Source organism: Bubalus kerabau, chromosome 4 (assembly GCF_029407905.1).
Source record: "Bubalus kerabau isolate K-KA32 ecotype Philippines breed swamp buffalo chromosome 4, PCC_UOA_SB_1v2, whole genome shotgun sequence".
NCBI classification, from domain to species: Eukaryota; Metazoa; Chordata; class Mammalia; order Artiodactyla; family Bovidae; genus Bubalus; species Bubalus kerabau.
Genome location: NC_073627.1, coordinates 88,099,034 through 88,113,999, shown reverse-complemented (window position 1 = coordinate 88,113,999; position 14,966 = coordinate 88,099,034). Strand labels below are relative to the sequence as shown.

Sequence of the window (14,966 nt, the reverse complement as noted above, 5' to 3'; positions counted from 1 at the left end):
GGAGGCGGGTCCAGCTTGGTTTGCGGCGCCGGTCTGTCAGTTACTGAGAGATCGGGCGCCCCCTACCGGCCGATGGGGCGCAGCAAAAGGAGCTCAGAGGGCTGCTTAGCTTAGTGCAGGACCTGAGCTGTTGTTTCACTGAGGCCCAGGGGAAGTGCTGAGTTTCCGGACTCCTGTTTCCCTGCTGATGGCCATGGGGATGTTCTGCTCCATCCCTCACAATTCACCCGTTAGCATACGTCGTCTTCTATTCTTCCAGTCATTTCCCATATTCATGTAATTTGGTAGCCTTAAGTATGCTTTACTTATATCCACAAGTACCATCAGCTTGGGGTTTTCTACAGAGGATTCACTGAAAGTTTTGTAACCCAATCTCGTGCAGGGGTCATAACTCTCAAGGATCTTGTCCATTATGTATCTCAATTTTATGGTGAGGATCACTTAACAATCTATGAGTCATCTTGGACAGTTAAATACGATTATTTTATAATTATTAGAATTATTAATTTTGTCAAGCACAGTTAGACTCTCAGTAATAACTACAACTTGATAATTTCATTTTGCTTCTTATACAAAATAATCAGGATACTTTGTAAATCGCTCAGCTTATCGAGAATTTGGAGGCAGACGTTAATGGAAATAAGAGATTTGTAACATCGAGGTATGAAACAACAAAGGGACATCTTGTGTTAGAAGTAAAAGAGGTAAATAAGCGAGAGTTCAGTACATGCAGTGTGCTCAGGTGTTTATGCTGTGGACAGGGAGTTTGGAATCTGACATATTAGGTTTTGAAATCTGGATTTGCAAATTCATTATTAGATTATTTCATTCAAATAAAGTCCTAGCAGGGGGCTCTTGGAAAGGAGAACATTAACTCAGTTTCACTATGTTGGAAGGATTACGTGAGTCCCTTCAGAGGCTAAGGAATTTGTCGCTGTTGTCACTGTCATTTGATGAACACTGATAGTCTGTGGAATTTGTCTGGTGAAAGTGTTAGTCGCTCAGTCGAGTCCGACTCTCTGTGACCCCATGAACTGTAGCCTGTCAGGCTCCTCTTCCCATGGAATTCTCCAAGCAAGAATACTGGAGTGGGTTACCACTTCCTTCTCCAGGGGATCTTCCCGACTCAGGGATTGAATCTTGGTCTCCTGCATTGCAGGTGGATTCTTTACCACCTGAGCCACCAGGGAAGCCTGGTAGGTCCTTTGTAATTAGGTTCACAGTATAACATTTATTTAGTAAACAATTCAGGATGTATGTGCCATAAAAAGTGAGGATAGCATCAGGGAATGTGTTCTTTCTCCTCAAATAAATACAGGAATGAAATAGATCCTAATGAATCCTTGCCATAAACACAATACCTTGGTATCTTCTTATTACCACGTACAGACTGAATGTGTGTGTGTTCCCCAAATTCATATATTGAAACCCCTCGAGACTTACCTGAGGGTTCAGTGGCCAGGACTCCATGCTCCCATGGCAGGGAGCCTGAGTTGGATCTCTGGTTAGGGAACTAGATCCTGCATGTGGAAAGCAAGATTTCCCATGGCCCAAGTAAAGATCCTGCATGAAGCAAGGAAGATCCAAGATCTAGCATGATTCAACTAAGACCTGGCCCAGCGAAATAAGCACATAAAATAAATATTTTTAAAATTCTTAAAAAACCTGTAGAAACCCAACCCATCAATGTGATCATATCATAAACTGGAATATTAGGGAGATCATTAGGGTTAGCAATCAATAAAATTCAGCTATTACTTTTAATATCATAATTTTACTCTTACCCTGATTAAGATCAGGATCTTTTGGAATCATTTCATTCCCTGTCATTCTAGTTTTTTCAAACCATCTTCTCATTACCCAAGTGGATTTACCAACTACACAGATGCTAGGCAACGCTGGTCTCCTAAACCCTGCCAGAAAGGGTTTGTGTTCTAGCAACTGGGGTTCTGATTGCCTGTCTCTCTTCCGTCTCCGCTTATACTGATCACATGTGGATTAAAGGAAAGGAAAATCAGCTAGCTGGTCTTACAAAGCTGAAGGCAGTCAACTGACCCAGGACTTGGCCTTCATTGAGCTTCTGTAAGAAGCAGCCCTGTCCCAGTCTTTCTGTTGTGCATACTGGCCTCATCCTTCCCCTCGGCCACAGCCACTCCCCAGCTGTGCTGCACTGCAGTTTGCTAACTCAGAATAATACATCATTACGTCAGGGGAAAACCACTTCCCTTCTTTCATACTCAGGACATTGAGACTTACCCTTGTTTTCTTCTTGCCCACAAAACAACTGTGGAATTTTACTTTCTAGGAAAGTTGCAAAGAGAAACAAAAACAAATCCAACGTCTTGAAAGTGAAAGAGATGCAGCCTCTCTGGCTCTCTTTACTTCCCTTTCTTGTTCTTACCTCATCATGAAATACAACCAGAGCAGAGGCAGGAATACCAACATTGTCCAATAAGTCACTAAGTGTATATAAAAAGTTTAAATGAAAAATTACACTCAAGTAAAGGAAAGAAGGCTATTTCTCCTGATCTAGTACCCCAGGTCTCACTGCCCTGCAATCTCAGAGGAGACAGAAACAGAGGAACAGAGATGCCCAGTAGAATCAACTGCCTGAATCAATGACTGAAACTCATTAGATTCTGTGACATAAGCTTCCAATAAGAGACAATACCATCACTGAATCTCCTTCCTCCAGCTCAGAAACTCTGAGCGGAACAAGTGTTGAAGAGTTTAAGTAAAAGAGTTGAATAATAAAACCTATACTTGGCAAAGTAAATATTATTTATCTACTGAAAGTAAAATAATTGCAGATGGAAACTCCTCCACCAACTTGCACAAACACACTTTTGCTCTCAGCATCTGAGCACTGCTGACACTTTAGACACCTGGGGAAACGGGTCAGGAGAAGAGGAGGTCACCACTGAGAACTAGGGTCCTTCACACAAAGACTCCAGGGGAGAGATTGAGGTTTCGGGGAGACAATTTATTTTCCCAACAAATCAATAAGCCCTCCACAGAAAGGAGATTTTCGAGTCCACAGGATGTGGTGAGCCTGTCCTCAGGGAGGGAGTCCAGCAGGTGAACAAGGGGACTCAGTCACTCCAGAGGACAGGGGGTGGCTCCATGTCATCTCTCCCTGTGAGTGAGGTGCTTCTGGGAAAATAAAATTATCCTGGATTTACAGTTTCCTCACCGATGTACCCTGAGTAGAACCAGGATTCTGGTGGGGGTATTGGCCCAGTCTGTGGAGGACGATAGGTCTCCAGTAAGAAAATGGTGGAAAGAAAGGGTGAGTTCTGTAATGGTCCTGCCCTCACGGTTCCCTGAAGGGCAGGGATTTGCAGGAACATGTTCTAGAAGGAAGAGAAATGTGGGAGGGGTTCAAGGACTGATGATAATCAGCCTCTTCTCTAAATCAAACACTAAAGAAAACTCATCATTTGTTTTGAAGAGCTTAACTGCCAGAGTGATCTGGTAAATCCCTTATAAAGACAGAAACCATAGAGCAAACAGAGCCTGGCTTCCTATGGAACCTAAGAGGGAAAAATGGAGCCTAAGAGCAAGCCAAAAATGTGTTCATGGATGAGAGGAGAGCAACACTTATGCATGAGAGATAAAGGGCAATAACGTGTGTAATTACAAATGTCCATCAATTATGACTTAAGACAAAGACCTTTGTCATTTGATTGAAAAATATCCATTTGGATGGGCACATCTGAACTCACTACGAAAAGGCAAAATTAATAGTCTAGAAGGAAGAAAATTTCTTAGACTGTGTTGAGAATACATAACAGAAAACCAAAAAAGGAAGTAAAAGTGCACAGAAATGATTAGAAAATGAAAACTATCATATTCACTATTTAATGGCCTCACTTAGAAAGCATGGCATCAGAGAACCTACCTCAAGGTTCCACCAGACGCCGCCTCAGCCAGGCCAGCAGCAGCCTCATCTTCCCCATGGCCTTCGTGCTCTCTCTATTGATGGCCCTGGTGCTGGTCAGCTATGGCCTGGGAGGATCCCTGGGCTGTGACCTGTCTCAGAACCACGTGCTGGTTGGCAGGCAGAACCTCAGGCTCCTGGGCCAAATGAGGAGACTCTCCTCTCGCTTCTGCCTGCAGGACAGAAAAGACTTCGCTTTCCCTCAGGAGATGGTGGAGGGCGGCCAGCTCCAGGAGGCCAAGGCCTTCTCTGTGCTCCACGAGATGCTCCAGCAGACCTTCAACCTCTTCCACACAGAGCACTCCTCTGCTGCCTGGGACACCACCCTCCTGGAGCAGCTCCTCACTGGACTCCATCAGCAGCTGAATGACCTGGACGCCTGCCTGGGGCAGGTGATGGGAGAGGAAGACTCTGCCCTGGGAAGGACAGGCCCAACACTGGCTGTGAAGAGGTACTTCCAGGGAATCCATATTTACCTACAAGAGAAGGAATACAGCGACTGTGCCTGGGAAATCATCAGAGTGGAAATCATGAGATCCTTCTCTTCAGCAACCAGCTTGCAAGGAAGTTTAAGAATGACGGATGGAGACCTGAACTCACCTTGACATGACCCTCACTGACTAAGTTGCCACATCATCCTTGTATACTCACATGGGGTCATTTGAGAAGACTCTGAATTCTGCTTTAGCCTCCAAATTTATTGAATTAACTCAGCTAATACATGTCAGTAGTAATAAGCAATTAGACACGTGCAGGTGTATCAATCCATAAGCGATGACTGCCCTGATGTTATTTATTTTTTTCTTTATTTATTTAGTTAAAGTAATATTTTATCTCATCATATTTATATTTTCATATAAAAGATGTGTATGTTTACATTGTAGTAACATTTAGAAAATATATTTCCCTATTTCATTAAAATTGTTATTTGTTTTACTTATTAAATAGTTATCAAGATAAATTTCTTGAGTTCTTATTTTGAAAACCTAAATCCTTATTTTGTCTGCATATACCTATCACAAAATAGTATTTGTTCACTTTATTCTGTGGAACAGTTCTATCATTTTCTAGGAAATGTCTGTCAAAAGGTGGAATTCTGAGAATTTTCTGTGGGTGCCATTGTTAGGACTCTGAGTTTTTCCTCCAGGGAGCTTTGGTTGAGGAACTAAGAACCTATAAGCTGTGGAGGGTGACGAAAACAAAAAAGTTAGAAAGGAAATTATGAATTTGTAGAAAATGGTTAGTCTTGATGTCACAGGCATAACTAATTTATACCCACTCATTAAAGAATGGTGGATAGACATATCTGAGGGAAGCAGTCACCTCCTGCTGGAAAGCTGATGCCATACGGTGTTGACTGGCTGCTCCTGACTCCTATTACTCTGTCTCCCACCTTCTCCTCAGCACTGCCTTACTGAGCAATTCACTCCCTTCCACAATACCTTCACTGCCTCCACACAGGAGCTCTGTTCTGTGCTGATTTCTTCTAGCTGCATGGTGTAGTCAGAGTGGAAGCCACGGGAAGAGAGTCCAAGTGAAAGGAGAGTTCTAGAAATTCCAAAACCTCTGAATCCCAACTCTGCTATTTACCAACAGCGTGACCCTGAAATATCTTACAAACACAACAGTTCAGTTTCCTCATCTTTAATACGGGGACAGTAAGAGTGGTTTTCATACAATTACTGTTTGGATTCAATGAGTCCATATCACACAAGAGGCATCAAGCGCTCCTGGCAGAAATCATCAGGACTGTGAGAATCATGGAGTGGCTGCCCTCAGGGAGGAGACAGGACAGCCGCCCTGAGACAGCGACTGGAGGGCAGCATGGAAAGGTGCTGGCCCCTGACAAAGGTATTTTCTTTTCCACTTGGGTGCTAGTTTCACAGTGCTTTCAGTGTGAGAACGTTCCTTTGCTGTATGCTGAAGAGCATTCCAATTTCTGGGTTTCATACTTCTAAAAGCATACCTATGTGTTCATAAAAAACTCTTTGAGAAAGAAGAATTAGTAGAAAATTCTTGATCTAACATAAATACAATAATAGGGAAAGAATAGAGATCACATATCAGTGCAGATAATCAAACACAAGCAGAGGCAGGAAGGAAAGAGCAGGGGCTGTGAAGTGTGTGGTTCTGATCTCCAGTTCTGGGCTGTCCCAGGTTGGATCCTAGTTCTCCTTTCCATAAAATCCCTTGTCCATACTTGCTGGCAATGTCACCTCCTGGAACCTCTGTTTTGCTACTGAAAGAACAAAACCCAACAAATGGTTCAGAAGCCAGTTTTACCTCTTCTCATACTAAAGAAGTGAGAAACATGATTAATGTATGAAGTGCTTGATTTTTGGCAACCTCCAAGGAGACTTACACCAAGGGCCACCTTCCAGGATTGCTTCTGCTAGTACCCTTGTCCCCAGGGCAAGCCACTGCTGACCCACACTTCCATAGGAGACTCCAACCTTAGGAGGTAGGTCTGGTTCAGTCTCCTGTGGGGTCACTGCTCCCTTCCCCTGGGTCTTGGTGCATGCAAGATTTTGTTTGTCCCCTGCAAGAAGAATCTCTCCCACAGTCCTGTGGAAGTCCTGTAATCAAATCCCACTGGTCTTCAGAGTCAGATTCCCTGGGGGTTCCCTATCCCTTTGCAGGCTTGCCAGCATGACATGAGGCTCAGAACCTTCACAACGGTGGGAAAACTTTTCTGGTATTATTGTTTTCCAGTTTGTTGCTTTCCCATCTGGCAGGTATGAGATTTATTTTTATTGTGCTTGAGTGCCTCCTGGATCTCGTTGTAGTTTCTTCTTTGTGTTTAGACGTGGGACATCCTTTTTCAGCGGGTCCAGAGTCCTCCTCTGGATGGTTGTTCAACAGCTAGTTGTGATTTCGTTGCTCTTGCAGTAGATAAGTGCATGTCCTTCTAGTCTGCCATCTTGAACCAGAAGCTAAGCCAAAACTTTGATATTTGACCATTTGACCATGGACGTACGTGTGGCTAAGATTTGAACAGGGTGTTAATTACTGGAAATAGGTATGTTGCCTGTCTTCAAATAGTATGATTTTCTAAGAAAGATTTTAAAAATCAATATGTCAACATGCTGCACAGAAAATATTGTTACTGAGGTATATCCTAGTTCCTGCAGTAACAAGCCAGGGTTCATTTATAAAAACTGATCAACCAAGATCCCACCAATTTATACATTTCATTCACCATATTTCAACCTTTATTATTTTAAGAATTTCTTTTAGTCTGTAGTTTCCAAGATCAAAGTCTTTCTTTTCATTTTAAAATCCTTCCCCACACACATCCTCCATCAGGACCTTCTAACTGAGAGTCCCTTAAATGGGGAGGAATTGACTCCCCAAAGCAGGAGCAAGTCTCCATTTCTTATTCCCACCCAGCATCCTGCACAATGGTAGCATACTACCGGTCCTCAGGGCTGTCAATAAAAGTGTAAGTGTAATAATGATAATAATGATGATAAGCTTAAAAGAGTTTTACCAATTAAACTGTTTGAAAACGACAATCTTGCTACATTTTTTGTCTTTATTTTTTGTGGGTTACTCTTGTCTTCTCAGGTGACCAGTATATTTGTTATCTAGGCATCTCTTTAGTTTTCCCTGAATTTCCTGCATCATTTCGTCCAGTCGATTTTTCTGTCCTATGCTACAGTTTTCTCAGTTTAAAATAAGGCTATGGGAGTGGATGTCGGACACAACTGAGCAACTTCACTTTCGATTTTCACTTTCATGCATTGGAGAAGGAAATGGCAACCCACTCCAGTGTTCTTGCCTGGAGAATCCCAGGGACGGGGGAGCCTGGTGGGCTGCCGTCTCTGGGGTTGCACAGAGTCGGACACGACTGGAGCGACTTAGCAGCAGCAGCAGCAGCAGCAACATATGTGTACTTACAGCTGGTTTACATTGTTGTACAGCAGAAACCAGCACAACATTGTAAAGCAATTATTTTCCAATTAAAAAAAAATAGGGATAATGAGACTACTGTACTCCATTCAATATACCATCTCATGTTCTGTACTCTATATGATGTTAATATAACAACTTAGAAAATTAGCAAAAATGAGTAGATTATATAAAGCATGAGGGACACATTAAACAGCTGTGAGAGTTGTCACTGTGCCAGGTGTATACAAAGGTTTCGCCATTATTTCATGTCTACCCTAAAGATGATTATGCCATATCTGTGCCTTGCTCAACTCTAATTTTTAATGCAAAAATTCTACCTCTGCAACTTAGAATAAGTTAATCTTTTCTGCTGCTGCTAAGTAGCTTCAGTCATGTCCGAAACTGTGCGACCCCATAGATGGCAGCCCACCAGACTCCCCCGTCCCTGGGATTCTCCAGGCAAGAACACTGGAGTGGGTTGCCATTTCCTTCTCCAATGCTGAAAGTGAAAAGTGAAAGTGAAGTTGCTCAGTCCTATCCGACTCTTCGCGACCCCATGGACTGCAGCCCACCAGGCTCCTCCATCCGCGGGATTTTCCAGGCAAGAGTACTGGAGTGGGGTGCCACCTACACATTTAAAAGTTTTACTAGCAAATAAAATAATCATATGACTTTACCAAGCACACTGCGATATTTAGTGGGCATCAAATCAATATGCAATCAGTACATTTGGCATATAAGATGTTTATTAGATAGGAAATGGTATATTAAATGTAAACCTACATTATTCTGAAATAAAAAACCTCTTGATTATGACTTTTAAAGCACTTATGTGTACGAAATGACAGTTTTAAAAAGTTAATAAAACTCTCTAATGCAAAACTATGTATAAATTTGAAAGCTTAACACAAGATCTTTAGTTAAAGGAAATGAGAAGAAAAAAGATTTTGAAAATTGAGATTAATTATTTAATCTACTGGGTCATACGTTTTTCAAATATGGCTTTCTGTCAATTGAACTGAGATGAACAAAGAAGTAATTTTGAAAACATTACAGATGATTTTGCTTCCACTGAAGGCAGGAACTTAAACTTTTGTTTTGGCATAAGGAATATTTAGACTTAGTGTGAGTTTCAGACTTCTTTATACATTTTAAAATATTTTTAACTACTTGAACGTTGCAGGAGAAATTAACCATTTATATTAAATAAAATCATTTTCCCTTTTCCCAGGGGCTCCTATAAGTCTCAGTCTTGTCCTGTAAGTCTTTTCACTGGATGGTCCCAATATCTAGCTTACTGTCCAGAATGTACATGCCTTTCCCCTTTCCCCGAGTTAGTCTTTGTCCCCAGTAACAACCCAGAATCTGAAAACATACCACAACAGGTTCAGATTTCCAGGCGTCAGTCGCAGCATAAACGGGCACCAGTGTAAACCACTCTGGCTAAAATCTCCTCCCAGGAAGGGGAGGATGGACTCAGGGGCAGGTGTAGATATCAAGTTCTGAGCGAAACCCCTGCAAAGCTCCCCTGGGCCATCTGGCCCAAAAAGGAAGTTTCCTCACTGCTCCCGAGGCCCCAGGCTCTCCCTGGGCCCAGCAGCACCTAGCTCAGCTGGATGCTCCTGCCTATACAGATTCCCCGGTTCTCCCGGTGGACGTGGTGCTGGAGTTCATGGTGTTGGAGTTCAAGGTGCTGGACCTGGAGACAGGTCTGCTGGGTGAGCAAGGCCAGCTGCTCTGTTACAGGGAGTTCTGTGGTGCCCACCCGGTTGCTGGGGTGCAGGAAAGGCAGATTTGAGCATCTTATTGAGCTGGAGCCGTGGGACTCAATTTCACTGAAGTGCTGATTTTGGGGGATTCCTGGTCTTTCAGAGGGCGGCAATGGTGATGATCACCATTCTCCAGGGCTGGAGAACATCACCCTCTGTGTCACCAGGGAAGAAGTTGGCATCTGGTGAGCTTGGTGATGCTGCAGGTGTTGGGCTGTGCCAGCCTTTATCAAGCTGTTCCCAGCACCTTCCCATAAATAAGATCTTTAATTAGGCCAGAATTGTCACTTTCTACACTTTTCTCAATTTTGTCTCCACTGAAAACTTTTCTCTTCTATTCTGGGCATCAGAGAATGTCACAGCTTCGATGCTTCCTTTGTGTTATTACACTGGAAATGAAATATACTCATGGAAAAGTCTCAATCCAAAAGGAAATATTCATCTATATGAGTCAACTCAGCTTGAAAGAAAAACCTGAGGCTCAATCTCTGTTCTTTAGTCTAAAAGAGAACTTAGAGGTGTGACTCCATAAGGTTTGAATTCTTCAGTTATTTACAGGGCTATAGCTCCTGTGTTCTGGTGGTCTACAGATAATAGTGGCATAATAACAAACATGGGTTAATTCATAGAGTTCTCTTTGTTCTCTCACCAAAGTGTGCTGACCACACACACATATGTGACAATGTGCTTGGCGATGTGGATTCCAGGAGGGGATGATGACTGCCCTCCTGGGAGCAGGGGAGAAGACTTTGGAGGCAGGAAGAGGAGCACGTGCTCAGAGCAGCTGAGGGCCAGTACTCAGAGCTGATGAAGAGGAGGGACTGGGAGCAGCAGGAAGCTCTACTCTCACACAATCTGGGGCTCCTGAGTGTAGCCCACACTGATGTTCATTTCGTCTTCTAAAACATCAAGACAACTTTAGTAGCAGTCACAGAGGACATTCTTTAATTCAAATAATTCAAAGTTCAAATAATACAAATTAACCTGAGAATGTGGAACTTAGTGAATGATAGCAATCTTTCATATCAATATAACCAATAGTAACCTCTTTACTCCACCCTCAGTCGAAGCAAGAGCAGCTTCGACTGCAAGTTCCTTAACACAGTCAAGGGTCATAAGTGTTCATTCTAGGAGAGGGAATGACTGCAGGACTGTGAAGAGCCCAGGAACCCAAGTTTCCTCCCTTTTGAGCAGGGCCTTGTACATAATGGAGAGAAATCCCACAGCACTTGAAGTTCTTTGCTGAGGAAGAGATTCTAGGAAAGTTGTCCACTCTCCTAGAATGTCAATGTCTTGTTCCTGGCCAGGGAACTAGATCCTACAGTCCACAACCAAGACTTCCCATGCCACAAGTAAAGATCCTATCTGAGGCAAGGAATACGGAAGATCCAGCATGCCAAACTAAGACCTGGAACAGCTTAATAAATACATAAAATGGAACACATGTATACCTGTGGCGGATTCATTTTGATATTTGGCAAAACTAATACAATTATGTAAAGTTTAAAAATAAAATAAAAAAAATAAAATAAAATTCTTAAAAAACCCAAAGAAACCCAACCCATCAATGTGATCATATCACAAGGTGGGATATTAGGGAGATTAGGGTTACAATCAATAAAATTCAGTTATCATTTTTAATATCATAATTATTGTTACCCAGATTAAGATCAGGATCTTTCAGAATCATTTCATTCCCTTTCATTATAGTTTTTTCAAAGCAACTTCTCATTGCCCAGGTGGATTTGTCACAGATGCACAGCAAGACTGGTCTCCTTGACCCTGTGAGAGAGGGTTAGTGTTCTAGCAACTAGGGTTCTGATTGCTGTTTCCCATGAGCTGGTGCGTGTGACTTCTTCCTTCTCCTCTTATACAGACCACATATGGATTAAAGGAAAGAAAAATCAGGTAGCTGGTCTTACAAAGCTGAGGGCAGTCCACGGATTCAGGACTTGGCTTTCCTTGATATTCTATCAGAAGCAGCCATGTCACAGCATTTCTGTTGTTCATATTGACCTGATCCTTCCCCTCTGCCACAGCCTAGGCCCCAGCTACGCTGCACTGAAGTTCGCTAACCCAGAATACATCACTGTGTCAGGGAAAGCCACTTCCTTTCTTTCATATTCATGACATTGAGACTTACCCTTGTTTTCTATTTGCCCACAAAACAACTATGGAACTTTACTTTTTAGCAAAATTGCAAAGAGAAACAAAAAAATCTAACCTCTTGAAAGTGATGCAGCTCCTCAGGCTTTTTTTACTTCTCTTTCTTGTTCTAACCTCATCATGAATTACAACCAGAGAAGGAGCAATGAGACAAATCTTGTCCAATAAGTCACTAAGTGAATATAAAAAGTTTAAATGAAAATCTACGCTCAAGTAAAGAAGGCTATTTCTCCTGATCTAGCATGCTGGTTCTCACTGCCCTGCATTCTCAGAGGAGACAGAGACAGAGGAACAGAGATGCTGGGTGGAATCAACTGCCTGAACAAACGACCGTAACTCACTAGATTCTGTTACATAAGCTTCCAACAAGAGACAACACCATCACTGAATCTTCTTCCTCCAGCTCAGAAACTCTGAGCAGAACAAGTGTTGAACAGTTTAAGTAAAAGAGTTGAATAATAAAAACTATACTTGGCAAAGTAGATATTATTTATCTACTAAAAGCAAAATGACTGCAGTTGGAAATCCCTTCACCAACTTACACAAACACACTTTTGCTCTCAGCATCTGAGCACTGCTGACACTTTGGACACCTGGGGAAACGGGACAGGAGAAGAGGAGGTCAGCACTGAGAACTAGGGTCCTTCACAGAAATACTCTGTGAAGGATGGGGTTCAGGAAGAGAATTTACTTTCCCAACAAATAAACAAGCCCTCCACAGAAAAGAGATTTTCGAGTCCACAGGATGTGGTGAGCCTGTCCGCAGGGAAGGAGTCCAGGAGGTGATGAAGGGACTCTGTCACTCCAGAGGACAGGGAGTGGCTCCATGTGGTCTCTCCCGTGTGAGTGAGGTGCTGCTGGGGAAATACAATTATCCTGGAATTACAGTTTCCCCACCCATATTATCTGAGAAGAACCAGAATTTTTGGTAGGGAAATGGCCAGGCCAGCAAAGGACAATAAGTCTCCAGTATGAAAATGGTGAAAGCAAGCGTGATGTCTGTAATAGTCCTGACTTTGTGGTTCCCTGAAGCACAACCACATGGACCTGCAGGAACGTGTTCTAGAAGGAAGAGAAACATGGGAGGAGCTCATGGACTCATAATAATCAGCCTCTTCTCTAAATCAAACACTCAAGAAAACCCATCCTTTGTTTCAAACAGTTTCTTTGCTAGAGTGACCTGGTAAATGCTTGATAAACACAGAATCTGCCTTCCAAAGTAGAGTAAGAAACAGAACTTGATCCTAGGATCAGGGCCAAAAATGTGTTCACAGAACAGAGAAGAGTTACATTTACATATGAAAGAGAAAGAGTGATAATGTTTGTACTTAGAAACCTACATCATTTCTGATGTAAGAAAAAGACCTTTCTCATTTGATTGATAAATATCCATTTGGATGGGTACATTTGAAGTTATTGGGAAATAGATAAAAGTAATAGTTTAAACTGATGACAATTTCTTTGACCATATTCAGAATACATAAATGAAAATCAAAAAAGGAAGTAAAAGTGTATAGAAATGACTAGAAAATGAAAATTACTGTGTTCCCTATTTAATGGCCTCGCTTAGAAAGCATGGCATCAGAGAACCTACCTCAAGGTTCCACCAGACGCCGCCTCAGCCAGGCCAGCAGCAGCCTCATTGTCCCCATGGCCTTCGTGCTCTCTCTACTGATGGCCCTGGTGCTGGTCAGCTACGGCCCGGGAGGATCCCTGGGCTGTGACCTGTCTCAGAACCACGTGCTGGTTGGCAGGCAGAACCTCAGGCTCCTGGGCCAAATGAGGAGACTCTCCCCTCGCTTCTGTCTGCAGGACAGAAAAGACTTCGCTTTCCCCCAGGAGATGGTGGAGGGCGGCCAGCTCCAGGAGCCCCAGGCCTTCTCAGTGCTCCACGAGATGCTCCAGCAGACCTTCAACCTCTTCCACACAGAGCATTCCTCTGCTGCCTGGGACACCACCCTCCTGGAGCAGCTCCACACTGGACTCCATCAGCAGCTGGACGACCTGGACGCCTGCCTGGGGCAGGTGACAGGAGAGGAAGACTCTGCCCTGGGAAGCACGGGCCCCACACTGGCCGTGAAGAGGTACTTCCACGGAATCCATGTCTACTTGAAAGAGAAGGAATACAGTGACTGCGCCTGGGAAATTGTCAGACTGGAAATCATGAGATCCTTGTCTTCATCAACCAGCTTGCAAGAAAGCTTAAGAATGATGGATGGAGACCTGAACTCACCTTGACATGACTCTCATTGACTAAGACGCCCCATCATCTTTGTACACTCATCTGTAGCCATTTCAGAAAACTCTGATTTCTGCTTTAGCCAAAAAATTTATTGAATTACTTCAGCCAATACTTTGTCAGTAGTAAATGAATATATATAAATTTTTTTGGCTGCAGGTGCATCAGTCCCAAAGTGAAGACTGTGCTGATTTTATTGTTTGTTTGCTTATTTATTTTGTTATATTTATTCTTTTATCTCCTCATATTTATTTTTCATATAAAATATTTTTGTTTACATTGTATTAAAATTTCACATTTAACATTGTATTAAAATTTCACATTTTTATTTCATTAAATTTGTAATTTGTTTTATTTACTAAATATTATCAAGGTGAACTTCTTGAATTTTTTACCATTTTATATTTAATTGCTAGGAAAGGTCTGACTCTTTTGTGACCCCATAGACTATAGCCCACCAGGCTCCTCTGTCCATGGGACTCTCCAGGCAAGACTACTAGAGTATGTTGCCATTTCCAGGGGATCTTCCCAACCAAGGTAGGAATCTGAAATCTGCATTTCAGTCAGATTCTTTACTGTCTGAGACACAAGGGAAGACCCGTGTTTGAAAGAAATGAGAGAAAAAGGGATTTTGTAAACTGAAATTAATTATTTACAATAGTTACTGGATCATTAGTTCTGTTCAGTTCAGTCGCTCAGTCGTGTCTGACTCTTTGCGACCCCATGAACTGCCGAACGCCAGGCCTCCCTGTCCATCACCAACTCCCAGAGTCCACCCAAACTAATGTCCATTGAGTCAGTGATGCCATCCAGCTATCTCATCCCTTGTCATCGCCTTCTTCCTCCTGCCCTCAATCTTTCCCAGCATCAGGGTCTTTTCAAATGAGTCAGCTTTTCCCATCCAGTAGCCAAAATATTGGAGTTTCAGCTTCAACATCAGTCCCTTCAATAAACACCC

The 14,966-nt window shown here is 42.7% G+C and overlaps 2 protein-coding genes across 2 annotated transcripts; both read left to right on the top strand.

The window, feature by feature from the left end:
* The first annotated feature begins 3,957 nt into the window (after nucleotides 1-3,957).
* Nucleotides 3,958-4,545, top strand: LOC129651493 (interferon omega-1-like). Its single transcript, XM_055580189.1, has one exon. It carries the CDS (start codon nucleotides 3,958-3,960, stop codon nucleotides 4,543-4,545), a length of 588 nt encoding a protein of 195 aa, XP_055436164.1.
* An 8,874-nt stretch (nucleotides 4,546-13,419) lies between these two features.
* On the top strand, nucleotides 13,420-14,007 carry LOC129651492 (interferon omega-1-like). The gene has a single exon (XM_055580188.1). The coding sequence runs from the start codon at nucleotides 13,420-13,422 to the stop codon at nucleotides 14,005-14,007; it is 588 nt and encodes a 195-aa protein (XP_055436163.1).
* The last annotated feature ends 959 nt before the right edge of the window (nucleotides 14,008-14,966 follow it).